Genomic DNA, 25123 nt, shown 5'->3' on the forward strand with positions numbered 1-25123 from the left:
CTAGCTGTCAGCACAGAGCCTGATGTGGGGCTCGAACCCACAAACGTGAGACCTGACCTGAGCCTGAAGTCGGAGGCTTAACTGACTGAGCCACCCAGGCGCCCCTAGCTCATTTTTAAATCAGGTTGTTTTGGGGCACTTGAGTGGTTCAGCTGGTCAAGCGTCTAACTCTTGATCCCAGGGTTGTGAAATTGAGCCCTGTGTCAGGCTCTGCATGGAGCGTGGAACCTGCTTAGGATTCTCTCTCTCCCTCTGCCCTTCTCCCCTGCTTGCACACTCTCTCTCAAAAGAATAGGTTGTTTTCTCTTATTGCTGAGTTCTTTGTGTGTGTGTGTGTGTGTGTGTGTGTTCATTTTTGAGAGAGAGCACACATGAGAGTGAGCAGGGGAGAGGCAGAAAGGGAGACAGAGGATTCGAAGTTGGCTCCGAGCTGAGGACAGAGAGCCTGATGCAAGGCCAAACTGATGAACTGCAAGATCATGACCTGAGCCAAAGTCGGATGCTTAACCAACTGAGCCACCCAGGTCTTACTGTTGAGTTCTAAGCCTGTGGACCAAATAAATTTTAAGGGAAATTAGAAAAACTTTTTAACTGAATAATATTACAGTATATCAAAACTTGTGGGTATAGATGGAGTGCTTGGAGGAAATTTATAGCTTTAAAAACTTAGGTTACAAAGGAGAAATTTCGAGTTAATGGTCTGTTTTCACTTTCTTAAATGAGAAAAAGATGAGAAAACACCTAAGTAGGTAGAAGGGGGGAAACAATGAAGAGTAGAATTCAGTGAAACAAAAGTAGATTAAGCAATAAAAGAATTATATTTAAAAATATTAAGTTGACAGATTCCTAGCAGAGCATAAGAAAAAGAACGCAGAGATTACTAATTTAAGATGAGAAAGAGGATATCACTACTGATCTTCTAGCCATTAAAAGAATAAAAGAATATTGGGCCAGTAAATTTGGCAATCAGTTTATGTAAGATGGACAGAGTCCTTGGAAAAAATACTGCTTACCAAACTGACAGAGAAGAAATAGAAAAATCACAATATCCCTGTCTCAAAGAAATGGAATTCATTATTGAACACTTCCTATAAAAATAATTGCCCACAAAGATTGAGTCACTTATGAAATCTGTCAAGCAAGAAATAAGTCATTTTTTTTTTAGTTTTAAATTTTAATTCCAGTACAGATAACATACAGTGTTAATTAGGCTGCGGTGTATAATATAGTGATTGTATACATTACTCAGAGCTTGTCATGGTAAGTATGCTCTGTAATCCCCATCTATTTCATGTATTCCCCCTCCAACACTTCCCCTCTGGTAACCATCAGTTTGTTTTCTGTGGTTAAGAGTCAGTTTCTTGGTTTCTCTCTCTCTTTTTCTCCTTTGGAAATAACATCGAACTTATATATTAAAAATTTTTTTTTAACTTAATTATTTATTTTTCAGAGAGAGAGACAGAGAGTGTGCACAAGTGAAAGAGGGGGCAGAGAGGGAGAGAGAGAGAATCTTAAGCAGACCATATGCTGTCACTGCAGAGCCCTATGTGGGGTTCAGACTCACAAACTGTGAGATCATGACCTGAGCCAAAATCAAGAGTCAGACACTTAACTGACTGAGCCACCCAAGGTGCCTTGGGAATAAAACCAATCTTATATAAACTCTTTTAGAAAATAAAGGAGAAGGGAATTTCCCAGATTGTTTTATAAAATCTGCATAATCTTGATAATAAAACCTGACAAAGACATTGTAAGAAAAAAAATTCATACCAGTATCCCTTATGAACATAGACATAACTTTTTTTTTTTAAATTTTAGAGAGCATGTGAGTGGGGGTAAGAGAGAGAGAGGGAGGGAGGGGACCGACCTTAAACAGGCTCCATGCTCAGCACAGAACCCAACACAGGGCTTGATCTCGTCACCCTGGGATTCATGACCTGAGCCAAAATCAAGAGTCAGATGCTCAACCAACTGAGCCACCCAAGTGTCCCCATAGACATAAAATTTTTAAGCAAATGGTAAGGCACATTCAGCAATATAAAAAACAGATAATACATCATAACTAAGTGGGTTTATCTCAGGAAATCAAGATTGATAGAATATTTGAAAATCAGTATTATTCACATATTAACAGAATAAAGGGGGAATACCTTATCATCTCAAAAGAGGTCTAAAAAGCATTTGACAAAATTAAATCAGTTATGATAAAAACTCTTAGACTTTGAATAGAAGGGAAGTTCCTCAATCTGGTAAAGACCATTGGTGGAAAAACCTATAGCTAACATAAAAATAGGTTTTCCACCTGAGATTGAGAACAAGGTAAGGGTTTTTGCTTTCACCACTTCTCTTCAACTTGTACTAGACAAAGCAGCCAGTGCAATAAAGCGAAAAATAGAAACTAAGACCTAAAGATTGTCAGTGTTTACAGACAACATGGTAGTTTGTTTAGGAAAATCCCAAGGAATCTATAAAATGGCTGTTAGAACATATGTATGATTATAAAATGTATGTAAAGAATCTTTCATGATCAGAGAAAATGCTGTATGAAATAGATTAAATTATAAAATTATATGTATTCTCTACCATGTTAGACTATCATGCATCAAATGGCTAGAAAAAAGAAATAAAAATGATTATACTAATATTGCTGAGTGGTAGGTTTAGGGAGGACAATATTTCTGTATTTTCCAATTTAAAAGTATAGATTTGAAAAATTATACAGATTACATTATTACATATTTATTTAAAAAACGTATCTTTTAAACTCTAGTCATAACAGACAGGAAACTTTGAGGCATTGAGAATTGCTGTTGTTACTAAAGCATGAAATAGACTTGAAACTGCATTTTATAGCCAACCTAATACTATAAAACCTACATTTACACCCCATTCAGAATTATGCTGCCCTAATGGTACAGTACCAATTCAGAAGAGAATTTCCATCATTCAAAAACTTACAATATAGTGACAGGTCAGAGATCCTGATTGCCTATTCTTTTTTGTAAAAAATGAGCTTTTATAAGTAACGTTTTTTAAAAATTAGGTAGCATATTTTAAAAAACTTATAAAAAGAGAAAAGTCAAGCACCAAAAGCTTTGGTCTCTGTTTTAATAAACACAATTCTCCCTCAGGTGAGTGCCTAGGTGTTGACCAGGACACTAGTGCAACTTTGAAGGTGCTGGATATGTCCTATCGTGATTTGGGTAGTAGCTACAGGGGTATTTGTGTGAGTCAGTCAAGGGATCTGAACATTAATGATCTGTGCTTTTTAATTTTTGTGTGTAAGTTACTCTTCAATTTGTCTATTTTAACAAATACACTTTATAAAGTATTTCTCCCTTCAGGGTTACTCTTAGATTGGTTTTTCATATGTTTTTGTGGTCCTGTGTTGAAGAACATGCTCTCATATCTTTATTTCTCTCCTGTTTTAGGAACACATACCGCATGATTGAACAAGATGACTTTGACATTAACACCAGGCTACACACGATTGTTAGAGGGGAAGATGAGGCAGCCATGGTAGAGTCAGTAGGCTTGGCCCTGGTGAAGCTGCCAGATGTCCTTAATCGTTTGAAGCCTGATATCATGATTGTTCACGGAGACAGATTTGATGCCCTGGCTCTGGCTACATCTGCCGCCTTGATGAATATCCGAATCCTTCACATTGAAGGTGGGGAAGTCAGTGGGACCATTGACGATTCTATCAGACATGCCATAACAAAACTGGCTCATTATCATGTGTGCTGCACCCGAAGTGCGGAGCAGCACCTGATATCCATGTGTGAGGACCACGATCGCATCCTTCTGGCAGGCTGCCCTTCCTATGACAAACTTCTCTCTGCCAAGAACAAAGACTACATGAGCATCATTCGGATGTGGTTAGGTACGTATCCGACTGTATTCACTCTGCTGGTTGTTTTTGTCAGTGTTGGGTATGTTTCACTTCTTTTAGAAACCATTGTAGATAGAATATTCCATTAGAAATTGGAAGGCTAAAGTTTTAGTTCATAGATCTCACTCTGTGACTTCACTTTACCTCTCTGAGACTTACCTTTTCTTTTAAGGTTTTTATTTTTATTTATTTTCAGAGAGAGTGCAAACCCATGTCTGAGCAGCAGAGGGGCAGGGAGGGGGGGGAGAGAGAATCCCAAGCAGGCTCCACTCTGTCATCGCAGAGCCTGATAATGGGGCTCGAACTCAAGAACCCTGAGATCATGTTTAGCTACACCTTAAAGTAATCTTGAATTTCATTGATTCATTAATACTGCTGACAATTCACTAGAGACACTAGCTAGGAACAAAGATTTACATTTTTCTAATGCTTTGAAATATTTTGGGCTTAATTTATGTTTATTTTATTATTATTGTTTAATGTTTATTTTGAGAGAGAACAGAAGTGGGGGAGAGGCAGAGAGAGAGAATCCCAAGTATGCTTTGCGCTGTTAGCACAGAGCCTGACATGGGGCTTGATCTTATGACCCGAGTCGAAATCAAGAGTAAGATGCTTAACCAGCTGAGCCACCCAGGTGCCCCTGAAATATTTTGGATTTTAAAACAATGGATTCTATCACTTCTTGGCCTTTCGGCTAAGATCAAGGGTAAAACAATGGATTCTGGTGACAGCTATTTAAAGTTAGATATTTTGTTTATGGTAGCATGCACCTTTATAAGATGTTAAAATTGCTGCATTCTTGGACTTGTTGCTCTAAGTTCTTCCCGTTTTTGTTTTGTTTTCTGAGAGAGTGTGTGCACAGGGTGGGGCAGAGAGGGAGAGGGAATCTTAAGCAAGCTCCACACCCAGTGTGAGCTCAGCTTGGGGCTTGATCTCAGGATTGTGAGATCATGACCTGATGAAAAATCAAGAGTTGGATGCTTAGCCGCCTGAGCCATCCAGGTGCTCCAAGATCTTAGCTTTTGATCCTATATTCAGATACTCTGCCTGGAATGTGACAAATTGTTTTTTCCTTAGAATTTTTGAAAACATAGACTGTGGGGTCTTACATTTTAGAATTTGCTTCTTCCTCCTTAAGATTCTTAACTAATGAAGCACTGTGGTTTGATTTTCTTTAAACAGGTGATGATGTAAAATCTAAAGATTACATTGTTGCACTACAGCACCCTGTGACCACTGACATTAAGCATTCCATTAAAATGTTTGAATTAACATTGGATGCACTTATCTCATTTAACAAGCGGACCCTAGTTCTGTTTCCAAACATTGATGCAGGTAATTGAAAATGAAATTATGCCACCTACTTTTCCAATTTTATGTTTTTACTATGTCCCCTTTTGGCTGCCCCTCCTATCTTATCAGTGAAGACCACTGTATTCTGAAATGTATTCCAATTTTTAGAGGATCACCAATTTTGCGATGTTTTTGCCAAGTCTAATAGAAACTGAGTGGGAAAGATAGAAATACTAAAACAAATTTCTCTAATCTCCACTGTAGTTCCAAGTTTAGTCTGCTTCCTCCAGTTTCCACCAATGAGAAAACAGCAGTAGCTAAATAAGTGTCCAGTGCCCCAAACCTCCTACACAAGGAAAATTATTTTTAATAGCTTTGCTCATAGATAGCCCCCCAAAAATGACAAATCTTAGATTCCTAGCAAGGTCATACATTAAAAAAAAAAAAAAAGACCTAAACCTTAGAAGGCAAAAGGGTATCTCTAAGAAAGTAATGATCACAGTGAGTGCAATAAAATAGCCCCTATTGTTATTTTTTGTTCCCTTATTTATATTAACTATACCTTACTCTTGAGCATAGGTGGTTTAGGTCCAGAGTTCCCAACCAGTTTGTCCTCAAGCCTGACCTGGTTGATCACCTGCTGGTGGATGGTCCCGTAGCCCTGGGTGCTGGGGAGACCTTCAGTTAACGGGAATAGGAGACCTAGATGAGAAATGCAGAGCGGGGCCTGGTGCTGCAGAATTTTAAAGCACTGGTTCCCCTGACGCCACCCACTGCTGAGCGTTCAGGCATATTTTGGTGAAGGAGGCAGAACCCTTCTCTGCAATACCAAGATGTCAGCACCTTACTCGGAAACTCCCCTTCTCTCAGTGTCTCTTGAATAATCTTTCCTGTTAGGGGAAACAAAGTAGGATGTTAGTTGGAAAAAATAAATTAAGAACTCTCAATCCAGGTTTTATCCAGGTAATGTATTAGTATTTCAAAAATGTTAATATTGATTCTTCTAATTCTCTAAGTTTTTTATAAATATTTGGTAATGTAATTATCTGTCTCTTATTAAATATTCATTGTCTGTGATACTGTTTATAATACACTTTCCTGATTGTACACACTTTAGAATTAGAGATATTTTTCCCCAGTGAAAATAAAGGGTCCCAGGAATGCCCACATCATGTCTGCAACACTCACCTCTCCTCCTCACAGGGTGTTTGACGAAAACTAACACAAGGAACTGTAGGGAAATAAGAACCATGGCATCCATTTATCGTTATGTGGCTTAGTGCCCAATTCCCCAATGGAGAACAGTAGTGTCTGTGGTTTAGGCTTAAGGCCAGAGAAGGCCTTCAGTGAGCCCAAATCTGAATCTCAGACTAGTGCCACCTTCTGGCGTACTACATACTGCAGGAATACGGCGGAGGACTGACGTGCTCTGGCAGGACGGGATATAGAGAGGAGGCTAGGCCTACGTAAGGAGTTAGACCCTGAGTCTGTCACCTGCCTTGCCACATAGAGGAAGTTAAAAAGAGAAAAAGAATCTGTGTTCCCAACCTCTCTCAAGTCAGTGGCTCCCGCCCACCATTAAACATGGTGTGCTAACACAGTTTTGTGGTCACGGCCCTGTCTAATCAGATTAGCAACCTTATCTCCCTTGCTAGATGGTAGTTAGGAAAGGGTGAGTAAAAAAGGCAAGCATAGAGACATTAATTATTGCCTCCCCCTTCATACATCTATAACATTTTGAATAATCATGTATTTAAAATAAAATATCAGCCACAGTATCAGAATCTACATGCATTTTGTTGGAGCTTAGTCCGCATGATCAGGGGTGCTATCCAGTTGAGCTGTTGTTAGGGTAAATATGAGCAAAGCTAAGGCAGAGGCTCTCTAATCAGGCTGGTGTGTGGAGCCTGAGACCTTTCAATATAGGAACTCCCAGCTTAAGAGATAGAGACCATTAGCCTGTCTTACACCTCTTAGTTGTTGTTTAGTGTAAATGCTTTTATTGGGACATTGGCAAAAGGTATTTACTTTGCTGAATCCTGTTTAACATTCCTAGATGAATTGAAGCAGAGAGCTGGCCAGACATTTTAAATATTCATCATTCCTGGAAAGATCAGTAATTAAAATTATTATCTCCCGAATAACCATTGTGCATTTGTATAGGGCAATTTCTTTAAGTGGGGCTGTACTTCCCAGTGAAAATGGTTTTTTTTTTTTTTTTAATCTCACAAACCATTTAACTGTTGATTCTTTCCATTTTCACAGGAAGCAAAGAGATGGTTCGAGTGATGCGGAAGAAGGGCGTTGAGCACCATCCCAATTTCCGTGCAGTCAAACACGTCCCGTTTGACCAGTTTATACAGTTGGTTGCCCATGCTGGTTGTATGATTGGGAACAGCAGCTGTGGAGTACGAGAGGTTGGAGCTTTTGGAACACCTGTGATTAATCTAGGTACACGTCAGATTGGAAGAGAAACAGGTATTTACCTTCATCCATGTCTCTGCTGTCTAGAAGTACATATGAAATTAGTGGCTCCTACCCACTGGTAAACACAGTGTGGTCCCTGTTCTGCTGTCTAGCCAATCAGAGTAGCAACTTTGCCTCCCATGGTAGGCAATAGCTAGGAAAGAGTGGAAAAAGAGGCATTAAGTATTGGCTCCTCCTCATACATCTGTAACATCTTTAAAATTATATACATGAATTATTACAAGGCAGTACTGGCATAGACTTTTATGAATGAGTGAATGAAGTTAATGACCAGTTGTAGCCTAAAATCAATAAATAGCACAGTGATTAGCAAATTTTCTTAGGGCTCTACTTATATTTTTGTTGTCTTTGTAATATTAGAGCTAAGAGTTTCTTAGCTGATTATGGTCATTGATGGCTGTGTTTAAGTTAGAATGGTTGAATGTGTTATATGTATATAAATGCTCGTCTCATTTTTGGATACAGTAGAGTGCCTTTAGTGAGTACTTGAGAGCATGAAAACTCTAAGATGCCCCCTTAATAACTAAAGTATAAGGAAGTTTTATTATTAATTTGCTAATTGAGCTAGATCTTACTTTTAATAATATCCTAAGTTCTAATACTATACATGGAAGTATATTTCTGTAGCTAATGGAAAAATGTATATACTTTATGAAAAAACGAGACTGCAATCTATTCATAATTGCTACCCTAATTTTTGGTTATCTTTAGTTCTTCTTCCCCTTTCATTCTTTTTTGTTAGTTTTTTGTCAAGTTGGTTTCCCTATAACACCCAGTGCTCATTGCAAAAAGTGCCCTCCACTATGCCCATCACCCATTTTCCCCTCTCCCCAACTCCCCATCAACCTTCAGTTCTCAGTATTTAAGAGTCTCTTGTGGTTTGCCTCCCTCCCTCTCCTTAACTATTTCCCCTCTCCCCCTACCCCATGGTCCTCTGTTAAGTTTCCCCTGTTCCACATATGAGTGAAAACATATGGTATCTGTCTTTCTCTGCCTGACTTATTTCACTTAGCATGACACCTGTGAGTTCCATCCACGTTGCTACAAATGGCCAGATTTCATTCTTTCTCATTGCCATGTAGTATTCCATTGTATATATAAATCACATCTTCTTGATCCATTCATCAGGCGATGGACATTTAGGCTCTTTCCATGATTTGGCTGTTGTTGACAATGCTGCTATGAACATTGGGGTACATGTGCCCCTATGCATCAGCACTCCTGTATCCCTTGGATGAATTCCTAGCAGTGCTATTGCTGAGTCATAGGGGAGTTCTGTTGTTAATTTTTGAGGAACCTCCACACTGTTTTCCAGAGTGGCTGCACCAGTTTACATTCCCACCAACAGGGTAGGAGGGTGCCCGTCTCTCCACACCCTCGCCAGCATCTATAGTCTCCTGATTTGTTCATTTTAGCCACTCTGACTGATGTGAGGTGGTATCTCAGTGTGGTTTTGATTTGTATTTTCCTGATAATGAGTGACACTGAGCACCATTTCATGTGTCTGTTGGCCATCTGGATGTCCTCTTTGGAGAAGTGTCTGTTCAGGTCTTCTGCCCATTTCTTCACTGGGTTATTTGTTTTTCGGGTGTGTAGTTTGGTGAGTTCCTTTTAGATTTTGGATACTAGCCCTTGACCTGATATGTCATTTGCAACTATCTTTTCCCATCCTGTCAGTTGCCTGTTAGTGTGATTGTTTCCTTTGCCACGCAGAAGCTTTTTATCTTGATGAGGTCCCAAGAGTTCAGTTTTGTTTTGATTCCCTTGCCTTTGGAGATGTGTCAAGTAAGAAATTGCTGCGGCTGAGGTCAAGGAGGTTGTTTCCTGCTTTCTTCTCTAGGGTTTTGATGGTTTCCTGTCTCACATTCAGGTCCTTCATCCATTTTGAGTTTATTTTTGTGTATGGTGTAAGAAAGTGGTCTAGTTTCATTCTTTTGCATGTTGCATGCAGTTCTCCCAGCACCATCTCTTAAAGAGGCTGTCTTTTTTCATTGGATACTCTTTCTTACATTGTCAAAGATTAATTGGCCATACATTTATGGGTCCAGTTCTGGTTTCTCTATTCCATTGGTCTACGTGTCTGTTTTTGTGCCGATACCATATTGTCTTGATGAGTACAGCTTTGTAGAAGAGGCTAAAGTCTGGGATTGTGATGCCTTCCATTTTGGTTTTCTTCTTCAATATTACTTTGGCTATTTGGGGTTTTTTGTGGTTCCATATGAATTTTAGGATAGTTTGTTTTAGCTTTGAGAAGAATGCTGGTGCAATTTTGATTGGGATTACTTTGAATGTGTAGATTGCTTTGGGTAGTATTGACATTTTAACAATATTATTCTTCTAATCCATGAGCATGGAATGTTTTTCCATTTCTTTGTGTCTTCTTCAATTTCCTTCATAAGTTTTCAGCATAGAGATCTTTTACATCTTTAGTTAGGTTTATTCCTAGGCATTTTATGGTTCTTGGTGCAATTGTGAATGGGATCAGTTTCTTGATTTCTCTTTTTATTGCTTCATTATTGGTGTATAAAAATGCAACTGATTTCTGTGCATTGATTTTGTACCTTGTGACTTTGCTGAATTCATGGATCAGTTCTAGAAGGCTTCTGGTGGAGTCTTTCGGGTTTTCTATGTGGAGTATCTTGTCTGTCTGCAAAAGTGAAAGTTTCACTTTATCTTTGCCAATTCTGATGCCTTTTATTTCCTTTTGTTGTCTGATTGCTGATGCTAGGACTTGCAGAACTATGTTAAACAACAGTGGTGAGAGTGGACCTCCCTGTCGTGTTCCTGATCTCAGGGGGAACGCTCTCAGTTTTTCCCCATTGAGGATGATATTAGCTGTTGCTTCTCATAAATGGCTTTTATGATGTGTAAGTAAGTTCCTTCTATCCGGACTTTCTTGAGGGTCTTTATTAAGAAAGGATGCTGTATTTTGTCAAATGCTTTTTCTGCATCTATTGACAGGATCATATGGTTCTTATCTTTTCTTTTGTTAATGTGATGTATCACATTGATGGATTTGTGAATATTGAGCCAGTCCTGCAACCCAGGAATGAATCCCACTTGATCATGGTGGATAATTCTTTTTATATGCTGTAGAATTCAATTTGCTAGTATCTTGTTGAAGATTTCTGTATCCATATTCATCAGGGATATTGGCCTGTAGTTCTCTTGTTTTGCTGCATCTCTGTCTGGTTTGGGAATCAAAGTGATGCTGACTTCATAGAGTGAGTCCAGAAGTTTTCCTTCCATTTCTATTTTTTGGAATGGCTTAAAAAGAATGGGTGTTAACTCTGATTTATATGTCTGGTAGAATTTCCCCAGGGAAGCCATCTGGTCCAGGGCTCTTATTCGTTGGTAGATTTTTGATAACTGATTCAGTTTCTTCACAAGTTATGGGTCTGCTCAGATTTTCTATCTCTTCCTGTTTGAGTTTTGGTAGTATGTGGGTGTTTAGGAATTTGTCCATTTCTTCTAGGTTGTCCAGTTTGTTGGCATATAATTTTTCATAGTATTCCCTGATAATTGCTTGTATTTCTGAGAGATTGGTTGTAAAAAAATCCATTTTCATTCATGATTTTGTCTATTTGGGTACTCTCTCTTTTCTTTTTGAGAAGCCTGGCTAGAGGTTTATCAATTTTATTTATTTTCTCAAAAAGCCAACCCTTGGTTTTATTGATCTGTTCAACTGTGTTTTTGTTTGTTTGTTTTTTATTCTATATTGCTTGTTTCTGCCCTGATCTTCATTTTTTCTCTTCTTCTGCTGGGTTTGGGGTGTTCTTGCTGCTCTGCTTCTAGTTCCTTTAGGTGCACTGTTAGATTTTATATTTGGGCTTTTTCTAGTTTCTTGAGATAGGCCTGGATTGCAATGTATATTCCTCTTAGGACTGCCTTTACTGCATCCCAAAGAGTTTGGATTGTTGTATTTTCATTTTCATTTGTTTCCATATATTTTTAAATTTCTTCTCTAATTGCCTGGTTGATCCATTTGTTCTTTAGCAGGGTGTTGTTTAACCTCCATGCTTTTGGAGGTTTTCCAGACTTTTTCCTGTGGTTGATTTCAAGTGTCATAGTATTGTGATATGAAAATGTGCATAGTATGATTTCAATTCTTTTATATTTATTGAGGGCTGCTTGGTGGCTCAGTATGTGATCTGTCTTGGAGAATGTATCATATGCACTAGAGAAGAAAGTGAATTCCATAGCTTAGGGATGTAGAGTTCTAAATATATCTGTCAAGTTCATCTGGTCCATTGTTAGGGATGTAGAGTTCTAAATATATCTGTCAAGTTCAGGCTCATTGTTTCTTTAGTGATTTTCTGTCTAGTTGATCTATCCATTGATGTAAATGGAGTATTAAAGTCCCCTGCAATTAACACATTCTTATCAATAAGATTGCTTATGTTTGTGATTAATTGTTTAATGTATTTGGGTACTTCTGAATTCGGTGCATAGACATTTATTATTGTTAGCTCTTCCTGATGGATAGACCCTGTAATTATTATTTAATGCTCTTCTTCATCTCTTGTTACTGCCTTTAAAAAAAATTTTTTTTAAATTTATGATACAGAGAGAGACAGAACATGAGAGGGGGAGGGGCAGAGAGAGAAGGAGACACAGAACCAGAAGCAGGCTCCAGGCTCTGAGCTAGCTGTCAACACAGAGCCCCACATGGGGCTCGAACCCACGAATGTGAGATCTGACCTGAGCCGAAGTCGGAGGCTTAACCGACTGAGCCACCCAGGCGCCCCTCTTGTTACTGCCTTTAAAGTCTAGTTTGTCTGATACAGTATGGCTACTCCAGCTTTCTTTTGACTCCCAGTAGCATAATAGATAATTTCTCCATCCCCTCACTTTCAATCTGAAGGTGTCCTCAGGTCTAAAATGAGTCTCTTTTAGATAGCAAATAGATGGGTCTTGGTGTTTGTTTTTTTTAATCCATTCTGCTACGCTGTGTCTTTTGATTAGAGCATTTAGTCCATTTACATTCAGTGTGATTATTGAAAAACATGGGTTTAGAGTCATTGTATTCTCTGTAGGATTCATGCTTGTAGTGATGTCTCTGTTACTTTGTGTTCTTTCCAACATTTCCCTCATAGAGTGCCCCTTAGGATCTCTTGGAGGGCTGGTTTAGTGGTGATGAATTCCTTCAGTTTTTGTTTGGGAAAACCTTTATCTCTCTTTCTATTCTGAATGATAGGCTTGCTGATAAAGGATTCTTGGCTGCACATTTTTCCTGTTCATCACATTGAAGATTTCCTGCCATTCCTTTCTGGCTTGCCAAGTTTCTGTAGATAGGTCTGCTACTACCCTAATGTGTCTACCTTTGTATGTTAAGGCCCGTTTATCCCTACCTACTTTTGGAATTCTCTCTTTATCCTTGTCTTTTACCAGTTTGATATTCATGCAGAAGATTGATTCAAAGGGGAGTTCTCTGTGCCTCTTAGATTTCAACATCTGTTTCCTTTCCCAGGTTAGGAAGTTCTCACCCCTGATTTATTCAAGTACGCCTTCAGCCCCTTTCTGTCTCTCTTTTGAAATTCCTATGATACAGATATTGTTCTATTTGATTGCATCACTCAGTTCTTGAATTCTCCTTTCATACTCCTAGATAAATTTATCTCTTTTTCTTGGCTTCCTCTTTTTCCATAATTTTATCTTCTATCTAATTCACCTATTCTTCTCTCTGCCTCTTTAATCCATGCTGTGGCTGCCTCCATTTTATTTTGTACCTCATTTATAGCATTAAAAATTTTTTTTTTAATTTTTATTTTTGAGAGAGACAGAGCACCACTGGGGGAAGGGCAGAGAGAGAGGGAGACACAGAATCTGAAGCAGGCTCTAGGCACTAAGCTGTCAGCACAGAGCCTGATGTGGGACTCAAACTTACGGATGTGAGATCAAACACTTAATGGACTGAGCCACCGATGTACCCCATTTATAGCATTTTTTAATTCATCATAACTATTTTTAAGATCCATGTTTTTTGTAGCAATGGTGTCTCTGCTGTCTTCCATGCCTTTTTCCAAGCCCAGCGATTACTTTTATGACTATTGTTCTAACTTTTGTTCAGTTATGTTGCTTATATCTTTTTAATCAATTCTTTAGCTGTCCCTTCTTCCTGGAATTTCTGTTGAGGAGAGTTCTTCCGTTTCATCATTTTGGCTAGCTCTCTGTCTCTTACAAGTTTTAAAAGCTTGTTATGTTTTAAAAGCTCTGCACCTGCGAGTACTGCTACATTAAAGGAGGCTCATACACTGTTCGGGATCTGGCCATTCAGGAAGTGTTCTTTTGAGGGTGTCCCTTGGTCTCTCTTATTGTGATTTTGATTTTATTTCTCTACTCTTAGTGATGTTTTGGACTCTCCACCATGTGTGCTTTGGTTTGTTCCTTGAAGTAGCCGTATGAGGCTGTCTTCCTAATAGACTCTGCCTCCTTTCCTCTCAGACTCTTGAGGTTCAAAGTCCTCTGGCTTCAGCCCTTCTTTGAGAGATGTGGGCGGGAAGTATGGATCCCCTATTTCTCCACCATCTTCAAATTTTTTCCCCTTTCATTCTTAACATATTACTTTGCTCCTCACTTCAGAGAAAATACAAATCACTGAATGGAAATTCTTCAACTTCATTCATTCATTGAGAAAATATTTAATAAGCACCCACTATGTGTAGGCACTGGGATTTGTCAGTAAACCAGACTAACAAGGGCTGAGCTCTTGTGGAACTTCATTCTAGTGGGAGGGAAGATAGATGATAGTCCAAAAAAAAAAAAAAATGAAAAAAAAGGACTATTAGAATTTCTTTGTGGTGTGCAGGCTGTAACACCAGCGATGTGGTGGGCTACGTTAGACTGCATTAGGGAAGGCCTTGTTGAGGAGGTGACACTTCAGCTGAGGTCGGAGTAACAGTGAATCTGCTGTGTGAGGGTCAGAGAAAGAGAGGGAACAGTGGTGAGAAGACCCTAAGACAGGGACAAGCTTGATGTATTTGAGCAACAGAAGGCCAGTGTAGCGGTAGGTCCTGAGCAGGAGGAAGAGTGATGCAAGATGACGTCAGAGAAGGAGGCAGACCTTTGTAAGCCATGGTAAATGATCTTGGATTTTTTCCCCAAGTATCATGGGAAGCCATTTGCGGGAGGATGGCACGATGCGACTTGCATCTTGGGAAGACCCCTCTGCTGCTCTCTGAGAGTGGAATGTGGTGGGACAGAAGTGGAGGCAGGGAGACCAGTTGAGAGGTTATTTCAGTTGATATGAGAGATGATAGTGGCTTAGAGTACATGGTAACAACAGAAGTGGACAAAAGTTAGATTTGGGGTTTGTTACAGGACTTGCTGCAGCTTGGATGTGAGCAGTGAAAGGAAGAAACTTGCAGATTTTTGGATTGAGCAGTGGGGGCACTTTTTCCTGGCATAGGGGACACCAAGGGAGCAACACATTTGGGAGGAGTGGAATTAAGAGTTCTCTAATAGCCACATTAAGTTCGAGATGCCTATTAGATATCAAAGTGGACATGGCAGGCAAGCAGCTAGATTGTTCGAGAGTCAGAGTTGGAGATAGAAGGTTTAGAGTGATTGGCATGTGGATGTTGTTTAGTTAGGATATCAGTTTGTCTGCTGTAACAGAGAGACCCAAAATAATAGTGCCTAAGTTAGATTTTCTTTATTTCTCATTGATAGCTCCATGGTTATCAGAAATTTAGCCTCCATCTGCTTGAGGGAAGCTCCAACTCTTGCTATCAAGTCCACATTTTAGCCATTGGGAAGGAAGAGAAGGGAAGACGTCCTTCCTTTTAAAAGCACAACCTGAAAGTTTCAAATATTTCTTCACATATCCTGTCAGAACATAGTTACAGGGTCACAGCTAGCAGTAGGGGAAGCTGAAGAATATAGTCTTGAGCTGGATTATCAGATGTCTGGCTAAAAATTCTGAGGCTAGTATAGAGAAAGGATATGGAGATAATGGTGCACCCTGCCTGAGATGGTATTTATTTATTCATTTACTTTTAAATGTTTGTTTATTTTTGAAAGACATGCTCTCTCAAGCATGAGCAGGGAAAGGGCAGAGAAAGGAGACACAGAATCTGAAGCAGGCTTCAGGCTCTGAGCTGTCAGCACAGAGCCCAATGCAAGTCTCGAGCTCACAAACTGTGAGACCATGACCTGAGCCACCCAGGCGCCCCCAGAGATGTTATTTAAAACGGAGGGATCACATGAGATCATCCAGGGTAGCGTGTAAGTAGTGGAGAGAATGGAATCCAGGATCCTGCCAGAGCTAGTCCGGATTTAGGGTTTTGGTGAGGAGGAAGGGGCCAGCAGGAAAGACTGAAGGGGAGCTGCCGGTGAGGCCAGATGGAGCCCAGGAGTGGGACAGCATTAAAGCCCAGAAAAGAAAGATTTTCTAGGAGATGGTGTTGAATGCTGCTCAGATTTCAAGGACCATGTGAAAGGAGAATTGAACACTGGATCTGGCAGTGGTCCTTTGTCAAAGGCAGTCTTGTACTTTGTCATTTGTCAGCACACTTATATAAACACATGCCCATCTTTGGCATCTCTGTCCTGCCCATCCTCGGCCTTCTGCCTGTGTTCTAGATCCCTACCCTTCCTGCCTTCTCCAGGACCTCAGGGGCATCCGTTCTCTACCATGTATCTTTAGCCTCCTCGTCATTTAAACATACCTTGGCCTCTCACATCTGAAAAACAGCCCCTTCTTCAACCCCATGCCTCTCTCCTGCTTTCTCTTCTTAGCTAGGTCTATTGAAAAATATGGCCATTTTCACTGTATTTACTCCATCACATTGGTCAGAAAATACACGGAGAAAAAGTGACTGAACAGGTGACTGGCCGGTAGACTGACAGAACGATCTGGCCTGACTGCTGACGAGCACCTGGCTGAGTTGACGGAAGGGCAGGGCGGATTGGAGGGTGGACGCCCTGGGTGACTAGATGACGGGGGGGGGGGGGGGGGGGGGGGGGGGGGGGGGGGGGGGGGGGGGGGGGGGGGGGGGGGGGGGGGGGGGGGGGGGGGGGGGGGGGGGGGGGGGGAGTAAGTGGATGCTAGATTAACGCACATCACTTATTTCAGTAAATCAACAAAAACTTGATTGATTCTCTTTGGGAATACAGGACCCTAGTGTCCTTGAGTATCTGGTACATGGAAATCTTGCTGAAAGCGCTTTAAAGGTATAAAGGAGAAAGGCTGATGTGTTTCTGATAGACTCATTTGAAGTCTCTGGGTTTCAGGTTTGATAATGAGCACAACACATTGCTAATTTTTTTATTCTTTGGATAATTCCACTTCCAAATCATTGTAATGTGTCACTGGGTTCACCTAGGAGAGAATGTCCTTCATGTCCGGGATGCTGATACCCAAGACAAAATACTGCAAGCACTGCATCTTCAGTTTGGGAAACAGTACCCGTGGTGAGCATACACCCTTTGTAAAGGAGTGATTTAAAAGAGGAGCTGTGGGTACCATTTTTAAGCTGTGATCATTCTTCAGTCATTGTAACAGAGCTTTCATTGTATATCCCTAGGGGTCCCTAGCTGCTAGGGAGACAGGGCTTGCTAATAGAACCCCTATTACTCTGCCAAGCGTTCAAATGGAGGGTAGCTCCATTTTTTTTTGTTTGTCTCAGTTAATTAATATAACACATCTGCCAGGAAATCCTTCCTTAGCCTACTTTGACTTTTTATAAATATTAGAAAATAGCTGATTTTTAAAAAAATAGTCTAGTTGAGTATTTTTAATTTCAACTGTTGTATTTAAAATTAATGAGATTTTCCTATGTTTGAATGTTTGAAATGTTTGAATTCTGAAAATTACTTTTTTCCCTCTTGAATGTAAAGGTTTAAAAAGCAATAAATAAATAAATAGATTCATTGTCCCAAACTATGTTATATTCTGAAATAGACTTAACAAAGATAATTTGTCTTTGATGATTTGTTAATGGTATCTCATTCTGGAAATAGTTGTATTTCAATTATCAGTGGATTTACTTTTTTTTTTTAATTTTTTTTAATGTTTTATTTATTTTTGATACAGAGAGAGACAGCATGAGAGGGGGAGGGTCAGAGAGAGAAGAAGACACAGAACAGGAAGCAGGCTCCAGGCTCTGAGCTAGCTGTCAGCACAGAGCCCGACGCGGGGCTCGAACCCATGAACATGAGATCTGACCTGAGCTGAAGTCGGAGGCTTAACCGACTGAGCCACCCAGGCGCCCCAATTATCAGTGGATTTAGACATTCCATTGGTAATACGCTGAAGATATCAGATATCAGATGTTATTTTAAAGTGAAGAAGCACAACTTTATTACCTACAGTCTTGGTTTCTGTTCATACCATGTCCTCCATACCATTTCACTTGTATGAGAGAAGTATCTAATTTGACTTTTTTGATACTGCAGTTCAAAGATCTATGGGGATGGAAATGCTGTTCCAAGGATTTTGAAGTTTCTCAAGTCTATTGATCTTCAAGAGCCACTGCAAAAGAAATTCTGCTTTCCTCCTGTGAAGGAGAATATCTCTCAAGATATTGACCACATTCTTGAAACTCTAAGTGCCTTGGCTGTTGATCTCGGTGGGACAAACCTCCGAGTTGCAATAGTCAGCATGAAGGTAAAATAATTCCTAAGTCTTAACTTCATATCCCATATAAATAATTGATCTTTTCTTTAGAGTATGGTTGGAAGGTAGGATTAGAAGTGTACATTAGAGCTTGTAATCATTTTCCCACAGGATTGACTTTTAGATCCAATACAATGCTTGTCTCATAATATTTTACAAATTATTGACATTTCAGAGAAATAAAAATCTCCAGGAATCCAAGTTAGTAAGACTTGAATTAACAATAGGAGACCCCTTAGGCACCAGAGAGGGCTCTTGCCACCCAGGAGACCTGGAATTCTATACTTGGTAACGCATGGAGCATGCTAATTTCTGTCATTACCCCAGGGAGGATATCAGCAAATGGTGATGGGAATTGCATCTCCTTTAGAACATGATATTTACTTGAGTACAGCATACCTTCAGTCCCTTTACCAAAAAATCAGCACAGTGTTGACAGAGACTGAGAGAGCATCATAAAAACACTAAATTGTTCATGTTAAAAGATCTCTGATGACTTAAGAATAAACTTAACAGGGGGTGCCTGGGTGGCTCAGTCGGTTAAGCATCCGACTTCGGCTCAGGTCATGATCTCACGGTTCATGGGTTTGAGCCCTGCATCGGGCTTGTGCTGACAGCTCAGAGCCTAGAGCCTGCTTCAGATTCTGTGTCTCCCTTTCTCTGACCCTCCCCTGCTTGTGCCTTTTTTCTCTCAAAAATGAATAAAGATTTTTAAAAAACTTACAAAAAGAATAAACCTATCAGAGAAGTCTTTGAAATCTTATAGATATATAAAGTTTTTGGAGTCCATGAGAAATAGAAAGGTCTTTAAAAATAAAGTTGTTTCAGTCAAAAAGAGCAAAACAAAATTTTCTCAAAACAAGCCACTCTTCTCCTTTGTAAATACTTTTAAAAAGGGGGCACCTGGGTGGCTCAGTTGGTTAAGTGTCCAACTTTGGCTCAGGTCATGATCTAATAATGCTTATGAGTTCAAGCCCCCCATTGGGCTGTCTGCTGTCAGTGTGGAGCCTGCTTCAGATCTTCTGTCCCTCTCTTTCTCTTTGCTCCTCCCCCACTTGCACGCATGCACTCTTTCTCTCTCTCTCTCTCAACTAAATATTTAAAAAAATATATTAATAGAAGATTTTCGTGACCTAAAGATGACCTATTCTTTATTAATGGCCAACACCCTTTGTAGTGGTGAAATTCTACAGACATTTCTATTAAAATCAAGAAGAAAAGAAAGATGTTTTTTGCAACATTATTTCTCATAATTCTGGCAGTCATGAACAGATAAAGCAAGAAACAAACAGCACAAGTGGAGACTGCGCATAGAGTAAAACAAAAATATTGGAGACAGTATGAGTAAACCAACAAGCTTGCAGAATTAATGACACCTGAGTAAAATGGCTAGATTTTTATGACAAATATATAAATACTCAGGGGCGCCTGGGTGGCTCAGTCAGTTAAGCATCTGACTTTTGATTTCAGTGCAGGTCACGGTCTCATGGGTTGTGAGTTTGAGCCCTGAGTTGGGCTCAATGCTGGTAGTACAGAGCCTGCTTGGGATTCTCTCTCTCCCTCTCTGCCCCTCCCCTGCTTGTGCTTTCTCTTTTCTCGCTCAACACACATAAATAAACTTAAAAAGATCACTGACATTCTACTTACATGAAACTTTAGGCAGGTTTTTGAGTTTTCCTCTAGGCCAGTGTTTGTTAGCCTCACTGCCCATTAGCATTACTTGGAAGCTTTAAAACAATACAGATGCCCAGACTATTTGAATCTCTATGGGTGGGGTCCAAGGCATCACTATTTGTTCACAGCAAAGGTTGAGAAACACAGCTTTAGGATTACTTTTTTTTTTTAATGTTTATTTACTTTTGTACATGTGCGTATGCAAGTGGGGGGGGGGCAGAGTGAGAGGGAGACCGTGAATTCCAGGTAGGCTCCTCGCTGTCAGCGCAGAGCCTGATGTGGGGCTCAAACTCATGAACAGTGAGATTCTAACCTGAGCCGAAATCCAGTCAGATACTTAATTGACTGAGCCACCCAGCCACCCCACTTTAGGTTTATTCTTTAAAAAAATTTTTTTTTTAAATTTACACCCAAGTTAGCATATAGTGCAACAATAATTTCAAGAGTAGATTCCTTAATGCCCCTTTCCCATTTAGCCCATCCCCCCTCCCACAACCCCTCCAGTAACCCTCTGTTTGTTCTCCAAATTTAAGAGTCTCTTATGTTTTGTTCCTCTCCCTGTTTTTATATTATTTTTGCTTCCCTTCCCTTATGTTCATCTGTTTTGTATTTTATTTTTAATGACAATCATTAATGACCACTCTAACCCTTACAAAGATAAAATCCATTAATAGCTATTCAGAACAACAACCAAAAAAGTAAGAATGTAAGAATCATGTAAACCAAAAAAACCATGCAATCTGTCTATGTGAAGAAAAGTATAAAACTTCAGCAAATAATGTAAAGGCTTGAAAAATGTCCTGGATGGGAATGCTGAGTATTTTTAAAATGTCAGCCCTTTTCTAAATTGAATTACAAGTTTAATATAATTCTAATCAGCATTTCAGTGGGATTTTTTAAAGTTTGACAACATTATTCTGAAATTTACTCAAAATAATACACAAATGAGAAGAACAAAGAAGAAATTAGAAACCATAACTAGGAGAGACTTTCCCTGGCTGGTTTAAAGACCTATCCCAAAGCACAGTAATTTAGACATTTTGGAACCATGCCATATTCGGCTTCACTCGTGGGAGGTGATTAAAGCTTACCTCCTTAGGATATACATTTAGGTGCCTCCGTTTTTAAGCAAGGAAGTTTTCTCAGCCTGAGACAGTAAACTACGACCTTTGCACGAAGGTTGTGATTAGCCAGCACTGACCTGACCCGTGAGAGGGGCCCCGGGGTTCGCCGTGAGCTGCTGCTGCTTCCGCAGCTACACGCCAGGACGGCTTCCCAGGAAAGGTCGCGGGCGCATCGCAGGGCCGGCCCGCGCCAGAGCGGCTCCGCTCCCGAGCAGTCCTCTCCATCTGCTGTACTCTGTCCTGTGGCACGGTCTGATTCGTCGTGAGAAAGGTCAGAAGACTCACGGGCTGCTGCTTAGCCTTGATCAATAAGACAGGGCTTGTTTTTTTCTCTTTTAGGGTGAAATTGTCAAGAAGTATACTCAGTTCAATCCTGAAACCTATGAAGAGAGGATTAATCTAATCCTGCAGATGTGTGTTGAAGCTGCAGCAGAAGCTGTAAAACTGAACTGCAGAATTTTGGGAGTAGGTGAGATTGTGAATTACATATTCAAGAAATGTTCATTTTGGTATAGAGTTTACTGAGTTCTGGTGCATGATGGACCATCAAGTCACTGCCCTTTGTACAGATGGCTCCAGGGCCTGTCTGTGGGCCCCAAGCGTGAGGACTTCCTGGAACCCCAGTAATCATTATAGGTACATTGGTGGGGAGCTACAGATTTAGCACAGAATTGCCTGACGTTTCCATGCAATCTTTGGTAATTCTGGTCTTAGGAGATCTTGGGTGAATTAATTTGTGTTTGAAATCCAGGTAGTTGGCATATTTTTCTAAGATTGCTTATGAGTATTATTTTCCTTGTGTGTGTGGTGGAGCTCAGGTATTTCCACGGGTGGCCGTGTAAATCCTCGGGAAGGGATTGTGCTGCATTCAACTAAGCTGATTCAAGAATGGAACTCTGTGGACCTCAGGACCCCCCTGTCTGACACCTTACATCTGCCCGTGTGGGTGGACAATGATGGCAATTGTGCTGCCCTGGCAGAAAGGAAATTTGGCCAAGGAAAGGGCCTGGAAAACTTTGTGACGCTTATCACAGGCACAGGTAAGAGAAGCTACAATGTGTGTTGGTGCGTGCCTTCTGCGCCAGCCAGGCAGCTTATAAGTCTGCTTTAGTGTTCACTTCCTGCTGGAGCAGAGCCAGGAGGTGAGCCCCACGTGAGAGCTTAGGGCCTTCTCAATCTTTCCTGGGCATGTGCCCTGCCCTGGGCATGAATGTGGACCTCAGATTGCTAGGAACTTGTCAGAGCTGTTCAAAGCTCTTATTTCCCGAAGTTTCTCATTCCCAGCTTTTCCTCCCAGCTTTTTTTTGGTTAGTATATTATTTGCCTCAACTGTCAGCTGTTGCCCTAGGCAGCAGAGCCTAATAAATATATGTTGCCTTTAAGTGTTTTTGACAAAGCCCACCTGAGTGCCCCCTCAGCTCTAGCGGAGTTCTGAGGTCAGAGACACAAAGGCAAGCTCTTCGAGCTGGTCCCCCAGTAGCTGCCAAGTAGGTCAGAACAAGCAGCCACAGGTTTTCAAGAATAAAGCTCATCCTGCTCCCTCCAGGACTGCCATCTCTGTGCAGGATGTGAGCTGGTTCAAGGCCACCAAACCAGGGAGCGGGTGGTAGGACCAGAAAATTCAGAAAGAACTCTTACTAAGATTCAGCTGGGGTTGTTTTTTTTTTCTTGAGTAAATATTCCTGTGGTTGTTACAAAACCTATGATTAGTTTTCAGAGTTCCAAAAAAAATTGGTTCTGAGAATTTTTGCCAGTTTATTCATTGCTTTAGTGGAGGGATGGACTTTTGGAGTTGCCTGCTTTGCCGTTTTTGCTGATGTCCTACTTTGTTTTTGGAATGAGGAAACAGACTGAGTTAATAAGTGGTTGAGCCACCATTTGATCCCAGATATGTGTAACTTCAAAACTTGTGTGCTCTTAAACTCTGCATTGCGTTACTCCTCTTGAGGCTCAGGTTCTTCTCTTAGTTGCAGACAGTTTTAGCAAGGTAAGATATCATTTCCTAGTTAGAGCGGATAATTTGCAAATCAGAGGGGTGGAGTTGAAGAGTAGGTGCCACAGGAAGTAACTGATGATGGCAGGACAGCTCTAAGCAGCAGAGTCTTCTCAGGCTTTCCTCCTTAATAACTCCTATGGGAACTTGATAAGAGACTCATTGATATTCATAATCATTGAATCATAGATTTTTAGACATGGTGGCATTAAGAAGAGGCAAAATCATATTTCCTATTTTACGTTTAAGAAAGAAAGCGGGGCAGGGGGGGCGCGCCTGAGTGGCTCAGTCGGTTGAGCCTCTGACTTCGGCTCAGGTCAGATTTGTGGGTTCGAGCCTCGCACCAGGCTCTGTGCTGGCGGCTAGCTCAGAGCCTGGAGCCTGTTTCCTGTCTTGTGTCTCCTTCTCTCTCTGCCTCTCCCCCTCTCATGCTGTGTGTCTCTCTGTATCAAAAATAAATAAAACATTAAAAAAAGTTAAAAAAAAAAAGTGGTGTGTGATATATTTTGGAAAAGATGGTCTTATCTGGGGTTTCTCCCCACAGCAGAGCCCAAGCCGAGGACTTGGGTGCGAGTATTTTATGTTGGAGGTGATCCTGAGGAGCAGGAGTAAAGGAGTAAAGAGTAGAACAGAGTAGGTGGAAAGCCATTATCCAGGTTGCCTTAAGGGCAGTGGGGGCTGAAATCTACCAGAACCTCCCAAGAAGCCTATGGAATACCATCCAGAATTGTCCACTGGAATCTACTGGCTCTTACCTTGGTTGAGGATGCCCTGTGCTCTAACCTTAGTGTTGGAGATGGCCTTAGTAAGGAGAACAGGCAGTGTGAGCTCGAGGTGGTATACTGTCATCACAGGGTGAGTGTGAGCCTGCATGGGTGTGTTCCCCACAGCTGTGGCTGAAATCACAGTGAGCCAAGTAGATGCACCACAGGGAGGGCATCGGGGGATCTGCTAGATTGATTTTCCTCCAAAATGCTTCCAGGTAAAATGTTAATACTTAGTAAGTTTCAGCTATGTAGGAAAAGGGGCATCGTAAAGAACGTCACATTCCAAAGCTTTGCTAAATACGTGAGGCACTGCCGTATTGCAGCTTTCTGTTTCAGGTGAAGAGCCACCTCAGTGACTGTTGTCTCTTGCTGTAGGAATTGGCGGGGGCATCATTCATCATCACGAATTGATCCATGGAAGCTCCTTTTGTGCTGCAGAATTTGGCCACCTTGTCGTGTCTCTGGATGGGCCTGATTGTTCCTGTGGCAGTCACGGGTGTATTGAAGCATATGCCTCTGGAATGGCCTTGCAGAGGGAAGCCAAAAAGCTACATGATGGTTGGTTTCCTTTTCCTGAGGGATTAAATAGCTAAATGGTAGACAAGTATTTCAAAGTACATATTCCAAAAAGAGCTGAACACTAAAGCCAGAACTTTTACCCTTCTCACCTCCTGGGATTCCTCATACCCAAACTCCAAGATACCCTTAGTCTTGACCTGTATTAACACTTTCCTTTCCAATGTTGGGGATGGACAAGGCTCTTGAGCTCCAGGAGAGCAGGGAAGATTTCTCTAATTTTTTTTCCTCAGCCCCTAACACAGTGTGGGTACTTAATACACATGTTAATGAAGAAGTAAATGGATTAACATACTACAGTTATGAACTCTGAGAAGTCTATTTGAGTTAAAGCTATTTCTGGACATGTTAATGAAAGTCAGGATGGTGTCTAGCCTAATGAAAGAGGAGTCATTTAATGTTGTAATACAGTGTTAAGTGCACTGAGAAAGATGGCCAAGGTGTGTAGATGCATAGAAAGACACCAGCATTCCCTCCCTGCCCTCTTCATAGGAGGAAGGGAGTGTTAGGGTGCTGTCTGGAGATTGAGAGAGGGTAAGTAGAATTAGCAGGGCAAGTTGGGATGAGACAGGGATGCTTCCAAGCCTGGGACACAGTGGTGTGGGGACATAAAGGGCAAGGTAGGGTAGAGCATAGCAAGAGGGAGGCCAGGACCAGCAGCTAATGGAGAAGCCACTGAGAACTTTTAGGGGAAAAGCG

General features: G+C 40.8%; 1 protein-coding gene and 1 long non-coding RNA gene across 4 annotated transcripts in view; one reads left to right on the top strand and one right to left on the bottom strand.

Annotated features, from left to right (window-relative positions):
• The window catches only part of GNE (glucosamine (UDP-N-acetyl)-2-epimerase/N-acetylmannosamine kinase), a 44051-nt gene that overhangs the window by 8543 nt on the left and 10385 nt on the right, over positions 1-25123 (top strand). The window contains exons 3-10 of one of the 2 annotated variants that reach the window (XM_029919792.1): positions 3432-3883; positions 5075-5227; positions 7451-7663; positions 16999-17086; positions 18071-18281; positions 21428-21557; positions 21907-22128; positions 24224-24406. In XM_029919792.1, the coding sequence (XP_029775652.1) occupies positions 3432-3883; positions 5075-5227; positions 7451-7663; positions 16999-17086; positions 18071-18281; positions 21428-21557; positions 21907-22128; positions 24224-24406 (1652 nt within the window). The remainder of the gene's footprint in view (positions 1-3431; positions 3884-5074; positions 5228-7450; positions 7664-16998; positions 17087-18070; positions 18282-21427; positions 21558-21906; positions 22129-24223; positions 24407-25123) is intronic. The other variant, XM_029919793.1, reaches the window with a different exon arrangement.
• Positions 1948-8288, bottom strand: LOC115276038. 2 transcript variants are annotated; one of them, XR_003901786.1, is made up of 3 exons: positions 7672-8288; positions 5753-7586; positions 1948-3838 (listed from the first exon to the last, which is right to left on the bottom strand). It is a non-coding gene; the product is annotated as an uncharacterized LOC115276038 (long non-coding RNA). The 2 variants fall into 2 exon arrangements; XR_003901787.1 differs by having other exon boundaries at positions 5748-7586.

This window comes from Suricata suricatta, chromosome 13 (assembly GCF_006229205.1).
Source record: "Suricata suricatta isolate VVHF042 chromosome 13, meerkat_22Aug2017_6uvM2_HiC, whole genome shotgun sequence".
Taxonomy (NCBI): domain Eukaryota; kingdom Metazoa; phylum Chordata; class Mammalia; order Carnivora; family Herpestidae; genus Suricata; species Suricata suricatta.